At 37.8% G+C, this 14,008-nt stretch overlaps 1 protein-coding gene across 1 annotated transcript in view; it reads right to left on the reverse strand.

Annotated features, from left to right (window-relative positions):
- Positions 1 to 7,961: 7,961 nt before the first annotated feature.
- SLC2A2 (solute carrier family 2 member 2) overlaps positions 7,962 to 14,008 on the reverse strand; it is a 116,587-nt gene continuing 110,540 nt past the window's right edge. Inside the window, exon 11 of the mRNA XM_073674885.1 lies at positions 7,962 to 10,249. Coding sequence (XP_073530986.1) covers positions 10,058 to 10,249 — 192 coding nt within the window. The 3' untranslated portion in view covers positions 7,962 to 10,057. The remainder of the gene's footprint in view (positions 10,250 to 14,008) is intronic.

The following is a 14,008-nucleotide window of genomic DNA, read 5'->3' on the forward strand; positions in this document are numbered from 1 at the left end:
AGACTTGTATAGGAAAGTCTCATCCGATATACAGAAGAGAATTGTGCATGCTGCAAATTTTATTTTTCTTTTAATGGTCCATGTGAAAAAACTGTCATCACACAGCACAGCACTGTTGAATTATATTGGTTAGTGTGCTGTCTGCTTTTTATTCCATGTCCATATAGTACAATCTTCCAAACTAGCCGTAAGTCAAGACCTTGTAGCTAAAAGTCCTCTATTTCAAAATATATGGACGTCCATTTAGTGGTGTGAGGGTGCGCAAGGGAGACATGCAGGGGGAGAGAGAAAGTGGATGATGGCCATTTCGCGTCTATCCGACGCTTCTACGGGTCCAATCGGTCAGCTGAATTCATGTAGTAGTAACCTCTTATACTATCACTTACATGGGTCATTTTGTTCATTTCTTGTTTTTGATCTATTACTACTGTATCCAAGTTATACTTCTGAATGTCAAGTTGTTTTTGTCTCAGGCTCTGTTCACACTGTTATTAGAGGTCAGGCGGGAGTTAGTGTGTTATTACAGAGGTCAGAGATTCAGTTGGGGGTTCTATCATTTCTGACGGCAGTAATATTTTTGCATGCTGCCATTATTCTTGCTATCAAGAAAACATAGAGGAGTTTCAATGAACCCCAGTTTAATTCAGATGGGTCTAGTGGAAATTACTTAGATTCACTATACAATGGATTCACAGAGTTGTGACTTCTATTATGGAAGGAAGCCATGCTGAAACATCATTAATGTTATTCCCAGTGAAAAGGAAACGGGTAATTATGATTTTTGACCAGTAATAATGTTGAATCTGTTTTGGATCCACTGTTTCTAGATCAAGATACTTCTCAATGAAATCAAGTAAAGCCTGCCACATAGAGATCAGTGTCAGGTCTATAGTTCACCAGTTTAATATTAGCTTACAGCAGCAAATAATATTCTGCGTGGTGAGAGCAGACATCACTGTCTCAGCGCATGATCACTACAATTAATAGCCCTGCTTAGTAATAACCCTGACTCCTGCTCTCCCGGTGTCAGCTATTTTAATTATTACCTACAGTTACCTGTAACAAACAAGCGAGAATGTGACTGAAACATCTGTTGGGACTGGGCATAAAACATCAAGGACAATTCTGTAAAACAATAGCAAATGTAATAGAATCCAGGTATTCCCCATCTGCATTGAATAGTTCTTCCTGGTTTGTGCTTTATTCATTTGCTATTTTAATATTGAAGTAAAGGCTTTTTTTGAACGGTTAATGCAGGTATAACTATAATGTATACATGTCAGGGTCTGATGAGCACCTTTTACATGAATGGTTTATTTGCTCACAAAATTTTACACAAATAAAGATACCACCTTTTTTCCCGTTGTAACATCCCTGGAATGGAGAACGGAAACATGAAATTTGTAAACTCCAAAAAATAACAACCTAAAAAGTTTCATATTTTTATTTTACTTGGTTCAGTGAATTAATAATAAAAAACAATAAAAAAAAACAAACGTGATACTGATACATTTAAACATGCTTAAGTACATTATTAGCATATTGTTACAAAAACTTTTGCTACTTTTCCTCTAAACTTGTGCTACATTCCCATTTATTGCCATTTCTTTATGTAGCCTGTCACAATAAGTATCTCATACACACATTTAAAATTAAATACAAAAATTACATGATTTATTTTTTTTCTTAGTTTCAAACCTATGTACCAATATAAAAAGTTAGGAATGTAAGTTTCACAATGTCTAGTATACACATGTCCGAAAAATTAAAAATGAAAGTATAAGCCCTTCTTTTGATGTTGCATTTATTTCTTTTGCGCAGAGGTTGATTTAATAGCATGTGTCTTAATTCATATATTTCATATTGTAATAGGGATTAGAAGAAAAGTATCCTAAAGATGATTTGCATAAATGGTGCTTTTAAAGGGAACTTGAGCATGAAGTCTGATCTGCCAGAAGTATGTTCTAGAGTAGGAGAAGAATGCGGTGGATTTGTAGGAAAAGTTTCCGTGTGACATGTATTTTTTTCCAGGGAAATCCCTGCCCATCCTCTGCTTAGGAGATGGTCCTAGTCTGTGACTGACGGCTATTTTTGTATGCACGCTTTAACGCTTATACAAAGAAGATTGTCTATCGGTTAGTAGGACCAAAACTTGGACTTCTGAAGCATAGAAAGAGCAGGGTTCTTAATGATTACATATAATTATAACTGAATTCTTTCTCAAAACCTGTACATCAATCAGTTCAATTTATGGTCATTGACCAGGAGAAGCTGAACTGCATTTCCAAGTTGACAGGTTCCCATTAATTACCTTATATTTGCCCCTCTCATATGTGTCTTACTGCTCCATAATTTTTACACTGAATGATTTCCAACCTCTTAGAGAAGCCTGAGAAAACAGTTTGTTAATTATTATTGTTTGTAATTATTGTTCAAAGTTGTTATAGGCAAATGGAGGGGGCTGGTAGCGGAGATGAATCTTCAAATCTAAAAAGTTTCAGATCTCCATCCATAGCCTTTACTAATGCCAGTTCTCATAAATTCACAATAAATGCTCATGCACACAGCAAAATCCAGGCATTACCATACGACCTTCATGCACATAGGCTCCATGGGACCAAAGCCTATAGGGACACAAACCTTCAGATATAAGAAGTCTGAGAGAGCAAGCTATAAAAAAGTTTTGTCATGTTCATATGAAATTATTTAGAAAACAGCCTTTATATGCTTCTGTATGAAATCCAAGAAAGTACAGTAGAGGGCACTATCCTGGCACCATACAAAATAGAGATGTAATAGGCCTAAGCCTAAAAAAACAGACTAATCAAAATTGTATTCATAGGATTGCAGCACAAGAGATTATCTTGTTGTTCAAGGGTAACATCAGTGCTTGCTTCACTTATTTTCTTCAAGACTTGGACAACTTGATATTATAGAAGGAAATACACTTGGAAATCATAAGGATGATAACGTTGGACCAGACACAAGGAGTTTGTGCACAAAAACCCATAACTATCATTAAATATATGCAGATCGATGGCAAATGTGTAAAATTAATTGTCAGTACTGTGAAATCAAATTAAATCATGATGCTTAGTTGTAATTACTGCTGGCACTGATGTTCACATCACATACAGTCATGACTAAAAGCGTTAGCACCCTTGAAATTGTTCCGGAAAATTAAATATTTCTCCCAGAAAATTATTGTAATTACAAATGTTTTGTTATACACATGTTTATATTTTCTTTGTGTGTACTGGAACAACACAAAAAAATGGACATAATTTCACACAAAAGCCCAAAAATAGGCACCTTTACAAAATTGTGGGTAAACAAATTTGTTTCAAGCATTTGATGCTTGTTCAAACTCACCTGTGGCAAATAACACTTGTGGGCAATATGAAAATCACACCTAAAACCAGATAAAAAGGGGAGAAGTTGACTCAATTTTTGCATTGTGTCTGTGTGTGCCACGCTAAGCATGGAGAACAGAAAGAGGAGAAGAGAACTGTCTGAAGACTTGAGAACCAAAATTGTTGAAAAATATCAACAATCTCTAGATTACAAGTCCATCTCCAGAGAAAAATTGATGAAAGGGTGCAACGCAGCATAATCCGGATGATGGATAAGCAGCCCCAATCAAGTTCCAAAAAAATTCAAGCTGTCCTGTAGGCTCAGGGTGCATCAGTGTCATCGCGAACTATCCCTCGACATTTGAATGAAATTAAATGCTATGCAGTTTTCCAAGAAGTACTTGAGTAATCCAAAATCCTTCTGGGAAAGCGTCTTGTGGGCAGATGAGACAAAAATAGAGCTTTTTGGTAAAGCACATCATTCTACTGTTTACCGAAAACTGAATGAAGTCTAGAAAGAAAAAAGCACAGTACCTACAGTCAAATATGGTTGAGGTTCAAAGATGTTTTGCAGTTGTTTTGCTGCCTCTGGCACTGGGTGCCTTGACTGTGTGCGAAGAATCACAAAATCTGAAGATTACCAAAGGATTTTGGTGTCCAGTGTCAGTAAGCTGGGTTTCCGTCATAGGTCAAGGGTCTTCCAGCAACACAATGACCCCAAACATACTTCATGAAGCACCCAGAAATGGATGGAAACAAAGTGCTGAAGTGGCCAGCAATGAATCCAGGTCTAAATTCCATTGAACACCTATGGAGAGATCTTAAAATTGCTGTTGGGAGAAGGCACCCCTCAAATATGAGAGAAATGGAGCAGTTTGCAAAAGAAGAGTGGTCCAAAATTCCAATTGAGAAGTGTAAGAAGCTTGTTAATGGTTATAAGAAGCGATTGATTGCAGTTATTTATTCCAAAGGGTGTGCAACCAAATATTACATTGAGGGTGCCAACCAGCAAATTTTGAGGGTTAGTGTGAAATTAGGTCCAACTTGCCTTTTTTTCTCTGTTGTTTTTGTGTTGTTCCAAGGAAATAAACATGTGTATAACAAAACATGTGTAATTGCCAGAATTTTCTGGGAGAAATACTTCATTTTCTGGAACAATTTCAAGCATGCAAACACTTTCGGCAATTACTATTTCATATTGATGATATGGGTATTGTAGAAAAAAAAATTTCCCTGCACCAACAATTCCACGTGCTCATTCCAGTTCTCTTCGCCTGTTGTAACATTCTGTTCAAAGGTCAAGAACTATTTGTTGTGACAAATTTGCAAAAATACTCCACATCTTGTAATAGCAAGACACTATATTGTGCAATAGCATGCTCATAAACTTCGATGAAAACTTACTTCACATTTTTCTCTTGGATTTTATTTGGTCAACTTAACTTTGCCCTAAAAGATTTAGTGACTTTGAGAGTGAGTCCGATGTATCTCACTCAATCTGATTAAATATGTTACTGGATGATATGTAATTGATAATAGCCTATTACTGCCTGCTGAATTAATACATAGCAAATATGTTTATGAGCCATCCAATTTTCACTCCGATCATTAGTAGGATTAGTCTTCAATAGTCAACATGTTACATTAGTAGATACATATATAACAATTTTGATACTTGACTCACCAAACATGCAAACATAAGTCACTTAATTTCACCCAACTATATAACTTCACATACAGAATGCCACCAAACACTTTAAAAAGAATGTGTCACCATGTTTTTGCTACCCCATCTGAGAGCAGTGTGATCTTTGGGCAGAGACTTTAATTCCAGCAATGTATAACTTACTGGGCTGCCTGCTGCAGTTGTGTAAAATCACTGTTCCACCTGCTGCAGGATCTAGCACTTCTCTAAATGCTGAGCTCTGTATAACCCCGCCCACACCACTGATTGGTAGCTTTCTGCATATGCACAGTGCACACAGAAAGCTGCCAATCAGTGGTGAGGGTAGCGTTTTACCAAACTCAGGAATATGGAGGACTAAATGACAGCAGGTGTACTAGTCCTTTAGTGATAATCTCCTAAAACAGTAATTTTATCAAAACTACAGCAAGAAGCCCAGGGAGTGATACGTTGTTGGAATCGGGAGTCTCTATTATGTATTATGCTGCTCTCAGATTAGGTGGCAAAAACCTAATGACAGATTTCCTATAAGTTATTTTTCCACATAGAAATTGTGATATGCTGAAAAAATGGTCATATCGACTGTAGTAAGTGACATTTTCCCATGTATACTCTCATCAGTAAAACAATGTAAACCAATGACACATAACTCCATTTCCTATGGTTTACAATGATTATTCTCACTCACTATGATATTTTATGTTTTGCATCTATAGATCACATCTATTGAACTCACGGAACAGAATCTGAAAAAAAAAAAAATTGCTTAACATGTTATGTTTAGAAAAAGTTTATTCATATCCCCATTATGGTAAAAGGTGGGATCAGGGAATGCACTAAATGAAAAAGAAAACTGTTTAATAAGTTGCATTATTGGTCAGGAATGACATTTATTTTAAAATGTTAGGAGAAATAGTAAAAGCATCTCAATTAAAAATGAAATAACATTTATCAAAAATGGCACAATAGTAACACATTATTACAACAATACATATAATTAATCATGTGTTTCATTATTGCAAATGTGACTATTGTAAATTCTCATAAACTAAGGCATATAAAATTAGGACAAATTGATTAATCTATTATCAAAGTGTACATAGGATAATACAAGATTGTATAGGAACATTATATACAAAGGCGTAAAAATCTTTAGTGTTACTTTACAGTAGTATATGATGCATACAATCTCCTATACACATACTGATATTAAAGGGAGTATGTCACCAGGTTTTGCCACCTAATCTGAGAGCAGAATAATGTAGAGACAGAGACCCTAATTCCAGTGATGTGTCACTTACTAGGCTGCTTGCTGACATTTTGATAAAATCCCTGTTTTCTCTGCTGCAGATCTAGCAGTGCTCTGAATGCTGAGCTCTGTATAACCCCGCCCCCAACACTGATTGGTAGCTTTCTTCCCATGCACTGTGTACACAATCAGTGTTGGGGGTAGGGTTATACAGAGCTCAGCATTCAGACCACTGCTAGATCTACAGCAGAGAAAACAGTGATTTTATCAAAATGTCAGCAAGCAGCTCAGTAAGTGACACATTGTTGGAATCGGGGTCTCTGCTTCTACAGTATGCTGCTCTCAGATGGGATAGCAAAAACCTGGTGTTAGATTCCTTTTAACGAATCAAGATTAGACAGGCTGTGCTGATAGCAAAATTGGGCCAATTCTTCACACCAGGAATTTCCATTCCATAATAAGTGACAGCTCAGACGTACAAATAAGAAAATATTTGATTATGTAAAAAATGTATGTTTTCAAAATGATGAAAATCAATTTCTAATAACCTACAAATCAAAAACGATGTAACAGACCAGTAGAGCTGTAAACAATATGCTGAATGATCAGTCCGGGGTCTTTGCACATGATGTGATCAGCATTGAGCCTTTACACTTTTTAGCAAATTGATAAATTTACAATTGGAAAGACATCATTTTTCTCAGGAATAACAGCCCTTATGTTGAATCTATATATGTAAATTTGGTGGGGCATACCTCAAAATTCCAGGTGCACCTCTATAAACAGGATATAGCGAGAAAATATAAATTGATATTTTGGAAAAAGTGAAACATATTTTTGAAATGCACTATTTTATAATTTATTTTAGTGTAATCCAGGTGATCAACTGTTTATTATATCTATTAATTGTTTTTCTTAAATAAAAGCAAGCTTACAGGGGCTGAATCTACCACATCCACTTTAGAAAACAGATGTGGATGATTTGGGAGATGTGGAAAAAATTATGCAAAGTAACAATGCACTCAAACATAGAAGTGTTAAAGAGTGTATCATCATCAGAAAGTGACCTACTGTTTAAATCAGATTTTTATGTTATACGTATTTTTTTTTACATTTTGGTAATGCTTTTTTTTTCATATTACGTTATTGAAATAAATAAAATTAGTAATCTTGAAATTTTCACACTGGCTAATGGGGCTTTTTCAGGATATTACTTCCTGTTCTTTCAGGAAGAGACTATGACAGACTTTTCTTATTATGTGTTATTTCCTGAAACAAAAGAAAAATTGATGAAAGGTTGCAACACAGTATAATCCGGATGATGGATAAGCAGCCCCAATCAAGTTCCAAAAAAATTCAAGCTGTCCTGCAGGCTCAGGGTGCATCAGTGTCATCGCAAACTATCCTTCGACATTTGAATGAAATTGAATGCTATGCAGGTTGCCAAAAAGTACTTGAGTAAGCCAAAATCCTTCTGTCTTGTGGACAGATGAGACAAAGAGAGCTTTTTGGTAAAGCACATCATTCTACTGTTTACCGAAAACGGAATGAGATCTAGGAGGCTGATCCTGCTCCTTCCTTCACAATGACCTTTGAACACGCTCAATAAACACGGAAATGCAAAATATATGGCCAGGATCGACCAATGTAGCTATGTGGAAAGTATGAGTATGAGACTAAAAAAAACAATATCCAGTGTGAACATTGAAAGATTTCTAATTTTTTAACATTTTTAATTCAGATTGTGCTATGAAAAAAAATTGTCAAAAATGTAAAAAAAAATACATCTAATCAATACATCAATTTATGGTGATAACTTATCTTTAATAGTTTATTTTTATCAATTTCACAAAATCCAAAATGAATGAACAAAAGTAAAATCTAAATCAACTCAGTATTTGTTGTGTCTTTAAAGGGAATCTGTCAGCAGGTTTTTGCTATGTAATCTGAAGACAGCATGCATTAGGGGTTAAAACACAGATTTCAGCCTCTCTTATCAAGCTCCATGGTTTTGTTTGCTTACAATGATTGTTTTAGTACCAGGAGCTTATCATTGCTGTAACTAGCTGGACAAGCCCCCTCCTGTGATAGGCACCTCACAATCTATGGACTTTGTACATGGAGAGCCTGATGTGGGCGGGGTTAGCTTCCTCAGCTCTGCTTCATTCTACATATAAAAGCTCTGCAGTGTGTCAGAACTGCTGCACTCAGGAAACAAGATACATCGCTAGATTCAGCTTCTCTATGCCTACATCAGGCTGCTCTCAGATGAGGTAGCAAAAACCTGCTGACAGATTCCCTTTAGAGGAACGTGGCAGGGAGGTTGTTCCAAACACGTTAGAGAACTAACTCCAGATCTTCTGTGGATGTAGGTGTGTGCAAATCCTTCTGTCTCTTTTCAATTCAAGATAGACTCAATGACGTTTGAGATCAGGGCTCAGTGGGGACTATATTATCACTTCCAGTACTCCTTGTTCTTCTTTATGCTGAAGATAGTTTTTAATGATATTGGCTGTAAGTTTATTTCATTGTCTTGCTGCAGAATACATTTGGATCTAATCAATTCTCTTTTGTTCACTCACTTTGCATTTTCTTAATATTATCATATCTATTTTTTAAAACATTTTTACTTTGCAGTGTTTTTTATATACCTGCCTAAAACTTTTGCACAGTACTATAAGTCACTGCCAAAGCTGTTTGGCAGGAGCTGTCCCCATTGAAAACACATGAGCACTCTGCCAAGCTGGGTGTTCATCTATATGAGACTGTTGGCAAATATGTTGCCTTCACCCAGCCGACAAAAAGATAGCAACCCCGAATACAAGAAATTAATATGATGTCACTTAGTAGGTGAGTTTATACAGAATTACAAAGTATCCGTTGAGATGAATGGATTGTGTGTGTATTGCATGGATTTGTTGGGTGTCCAAAAGCATGGCACACTCTTGGTTGCTGCTCTCCCTATAAGTTATATTAGGTTCCTAAATGGGGGACTAACTCCAATATTTCTTAATAGGGCATTGAAAAACATGTTTTCTAACCTGAACTACCCTTATAAAGGGCGTTTTTGCTGACATTCAACGTACAAAGTGAGTTTTGGGTTGGATTTTGTGCCCATTTTGTTGACTTTACGTTTCATTTTTAGAAGCAAAATAGCTCATAGTCAGCATATGCTTTATAATACTTATAGGTTTATACTTACAGCTCAAGTGCAAAATGCATTAGCTTTAGTCTTATGGCTATATTGTTTTCTGTGACACTGGACAAATATGCAATATGTCAGTTATTCTACAAAATGTGCTGAACCTTTCAAGTAACGATCAACTAACCACACCACCCTAAGCGTTCTGAGAAATAGACCGCCTGTGGGTCTATCATTTTGAACTTAGCTGTTGGATGATGTTAATACTTCATCTAACTTCAAATTTCATTTCTGCAGAAATCCAAAATATATTACAAATGCATAAAACATTGAGTGAGAACAGTTAAGTTTCAGTGCCAGTTCTGCCAATGATGATGATGAGGATTGCAGTATAGTTGTAGTATATTTTTCATCTGTATACAAGAACTACCTGAGTGTATTGTTGCAGATATTGAAAGGGTTCTCTATGCATTTTTGCCAATATCCTCGCATACATACAAAACACTTACTGTTTATGTTCAGCTTTATAAAAATAATGATCCATAAAAACAAGAAGCTCTGTTTTTACCCTGTTTCTCATAAAATATTTTTTTAGAAATATAAAAACAACTGTCCAGACATCAAAGAGCTTAAGCATCTGTGCTTGATCCCAGAAACTCCATCTCTGTAGCCTTGTGCCCTTTGAGTTTCTTCCTGCGGAAATCCGCAGATATTTCCTCAAAAGACTTCCCTTTAGTTTCTGGAACTTTAAAGTATGTGAATACAGTGAAACCGAACAGGAGAACTGCAAATATGATGAACACGTAAGGCCCACACGCATCCTGCAAGTTAGAGCAAAGAGAGCCTTATATGTTATCTTATACATTTATATGTGCCTTATGTATTACGTAGAACAATATAATCAAAAAATAAAATATCACAATATATAATACGTTATAAAGCCAACTAACCTATGAGATGTTTTGGTAGAAAGCATTACTATGTTGTACAAAAAATTACAATCCTCAAAAAATTACATCCAGGTTTCAAGTATTAAAATATTATGCAAAACAGAATGCGATGTCCTTTTAAAACTTGCATTGGTAACAACGGACTCTTGTCATTCAGTTTTAAGCACTTATGAATATTTTTATATACAGTATGTTCACTATGCTGTATATGACTGATATTCTTTAAATTATTGGGTAACACGGCAGATTCCCGATGAACCGTAGCGCTTATGCCACGAGCCCTGTTTTTTCAACTACTGGCCCTTTAATTAATAGTGGGCGCGCGCACGCACGCATGCACATACGCAGCATTAATTACTGAATGCCACAGCACTGCACACAATGCTAGATTATGTCTGACGTTGGCCTATATCAGGACATTCTTTGTAGGCGGAGTTAGAGTTCTCTGCTCTCCTATCTCTCTCTACCTATGTGATGTATACAGCAGTCTCCATGTATCTTATGTGATGTATATTCAGCAGTTTCAGTATATGCTATATAATGTATATACAGCAGTTGCAGTGTTTCCTATGAGATGTGTACTGCAGTCTCAGTATCTCCTATGTGATGTATATAGCAGTCTCAGTGTCTCGTATATCATGTCTACATAGCAGTCTCAGTGTATCCTATGTGCTGTATATACAGCAGTCTCAGTGTCTCCTATTTGATGTATATACAGCAGTCTCAGTGAATCCTGTGTGATGTTTATACAGCATAGTTTCAGTGTATACTATGTGATGTATAATCAGCAGAGTTTCAGTTTATCCTAAGTTATGTTGTCACACACTTGTCCCTGGTGTGGGCTAAGTTCCCTACACCCCAGGCTACTAAACTTTCTTGTGCTGCTCGTCGGGCTTTGCAAGTAGCCCGACGCGCTCCCATGTGTTGAGCTTCCTAGGTCAAGACACACAACTTGGTATTAAAACTTTTAGTTTGTCTGCGCACAGTTCCTGTCTTTGGTCTCCAGGACACCTCTTGTCTGCCTGTGGCTTTTGGACATCTCCAATCTGCATGCAGCTTCCAGTGCCTCTGCTGCTTGTTCCTCGTCTTTAAAGACCTCTGCTATGTGTCTGCCTGCAGACTCCAGGATGTCTGCTGTCCACCTGCGGCTGCCAGTACCTCTGCAACCTGTCTGCAGTCTCCAGGATGTCTCCTGGCTGTGGCTTTCAATCCCTTAGTTACCTGTCCTCCTGTGGCTTCCAGTACATCTGCTAACAGTCTCCTGTCTGCTATCTATGTTCTATGTGCCTCATCAATCTGCTGCACCGACACCCGTGATGCATGTGCACCCCTGAACCTTGGGCGTAGAAGATCCATCTCACTTAGTGATTTCTTGACACATGTATATACAGCAGTCTCAGTGTCTCATAGCTATGTGTACAGCATAGTCTCAGTGTCTCCTACAGTCACGAAAGTGTTGCCACCCTTGAAATTGTTCCAGAAAATGAAGTATTTCTCCCAGAAAATTATTGCATTACACATGTTTTGTTATACACGTTTATTTCCTTTGTGTGCATTGGAACAACACAAAGAAAGAGAAAAAAGGCCAATTGGACATAATTTCACACAAAACCCAAAAATATGGCAGAAAAAATTGTTGGCACCCTCAACTTAATATTTGGTTGCATTCCATTTGGAATAAATAATAATAATCTTTATTTTTATATAGCGCTAACAAATTCTGCAGCGCTTTACATACATTATCGTCACTGTCCCCATCAGGGCTCACAATCTAGATTCCCTATCAGTATGTCTTTGGAGTGTTGGAGGAAACCGGAGAACCAGGAGTAAACCCACGCAAACACGGGGAAAACATGCAAACTCCTTGCAGATGTTGTCCTTGGTGGGATTTGAATCCAGGATCCCAGCGTTGCAAGGCTGCAGTGCTAACCACTGCGCCACCGCTTCCAACAAGCTTCTTACACCTCTCAACTGGAATTTTGAAGCACTTTTCTTTTACAAACTGCTCCAGGCCTTTCATATTTGAAGGGTGCCTTCTCCCAACAGCAATTTTAAGATCTCTCCACAGTTGTTTAATGGGATATAGATCCGGACTCATTGATGCTCACTTCAGAACTCTCCCTCACTTTGTTTCCATCCATTTCTGGGTACTTCTTGAAGCATGTTTGGGGTCATTGTCCTGCTGGAAGACCCATGACCTAGGAAGCAAACCACCTTGCTATCACTGAGCACTACATTGCGACCCAAAATCCTTTGGTAATCTTCAGACTTCATGATGCCTTGCACACAGTCAAGGCACCCAGTGCCAAAGACAGCAAAACAATCCCAAAACATCTTTGAACCTCCAACATATTTGACTGTAGGTAGTGTTCTTTTCTATGTAGGCCTCATTCAGTTTTCGGTAAACAGTAGAATGATGTGCTTTACCAAAAAGCTCAATAATCCTCTCATCTGTCCACGAGATGCTTTCCCAGAAGGATTTTAGCTTACTCACGTACTTTTTGGCAAACTGCAGTCAAACTTTTTTATGCTTCTGTGTCACCAGTTGGGTCCTCCTGGGTCTCCTGCCATAGCATTTCATTTCATGCAAATGTCAGCGAATAGTTTGCTCTGACACTGATGCACCCTGAGCCTGCAGGACAGCTTGAATTTCTTTGGAACTTGATTGGGCTGCTTATCCACCATCCGGACAATCCTGTGTTGCAACCCTTCATCAATTTTTCTCTGACGTCCACGTCCAGGGAGATTGGGTACAGTGCCATGGGTTGTAAACTTCTTGATTATGTTGCACACCATGGACCAAGGAACTTCAAAATCTGTGGAGATGGACTTGTAACCTAGAGATTGTTTACATTGTTCAACAATTTTGGTTCTCAAGTCATCAGATAGTTCTCTTCTCTTTCTGTTCTCCATGCTTAATGTGGTACACACAGACACAAAACAAAGATTGAAAAAACAAAGGGGTGGGATGGAGAAGCGCTGTGCTTGTGTGAACCTGTTTAATTGATGGAATACATATGCAGATACCAAATGGCTGCTCACCTTGATGGGTTGTGCAGACCGCACAACCCGGGTTTAGAGGCCTCTGGTGTTTAAAGCGTTACCGCCGCGTCCACTGTGTCTCCTCTAAAACCGCTGCCGGAGCTTCCGATCACGTGGTTCCGAGTGTAGATCACACGGGTGGTGACATCATCACAGGTCCTAGTTGCTGAAAGTGCATCCAGTTCCCTGCAGCTCCGAGCCACAATTCCCAGTGGGAAAGATAAGACAATGTGCAAAGTATTGTGGTCAATTCGGGCGCCGGACACAGAATTAAGCACCTGGGACAGATTACTTAAAAGAAACGAACCTCTTTATTTAGACACTCTTATGCCCACGACGCGTTTCTGCAGCGGTCTGCTGCCTTCATCAGGTGGAATTATCAATACAAAGATTGAGTCAACTTCTCCCCTTTTTATCTGATTTCAGGTGTGACTTTCATATTGACCACACCTGTTACTTGCCACAGGTGAGTTTGAACGAGCACCACGTGCTTGAAACAAAGTTGTTTACCCATAATTTTGGAAAGGTGCCAACAATTTTATCCATCCCATTTTTGGAGTTTTGTGTGAAATGATGTTCAATTTGCTT

This window comes from Phyllobates terribilis, unplaced genomic scaffold (assembly GCF_046119375.1).
Source record: "Phyllobates terribilis strain yellow unplaced genomic scaffold, ASM4611937v1 Scaffold_3__8_contigs__length_932513732, whole genome shotgun sequence".
Classification (NCBI taxonomy): domain Eukaryota; kingdom Metazoa; phylum Chordata; class Amphibia; order Anura; family Dendrobatidae; genus Phyllobates; species Phyllobates terribilis.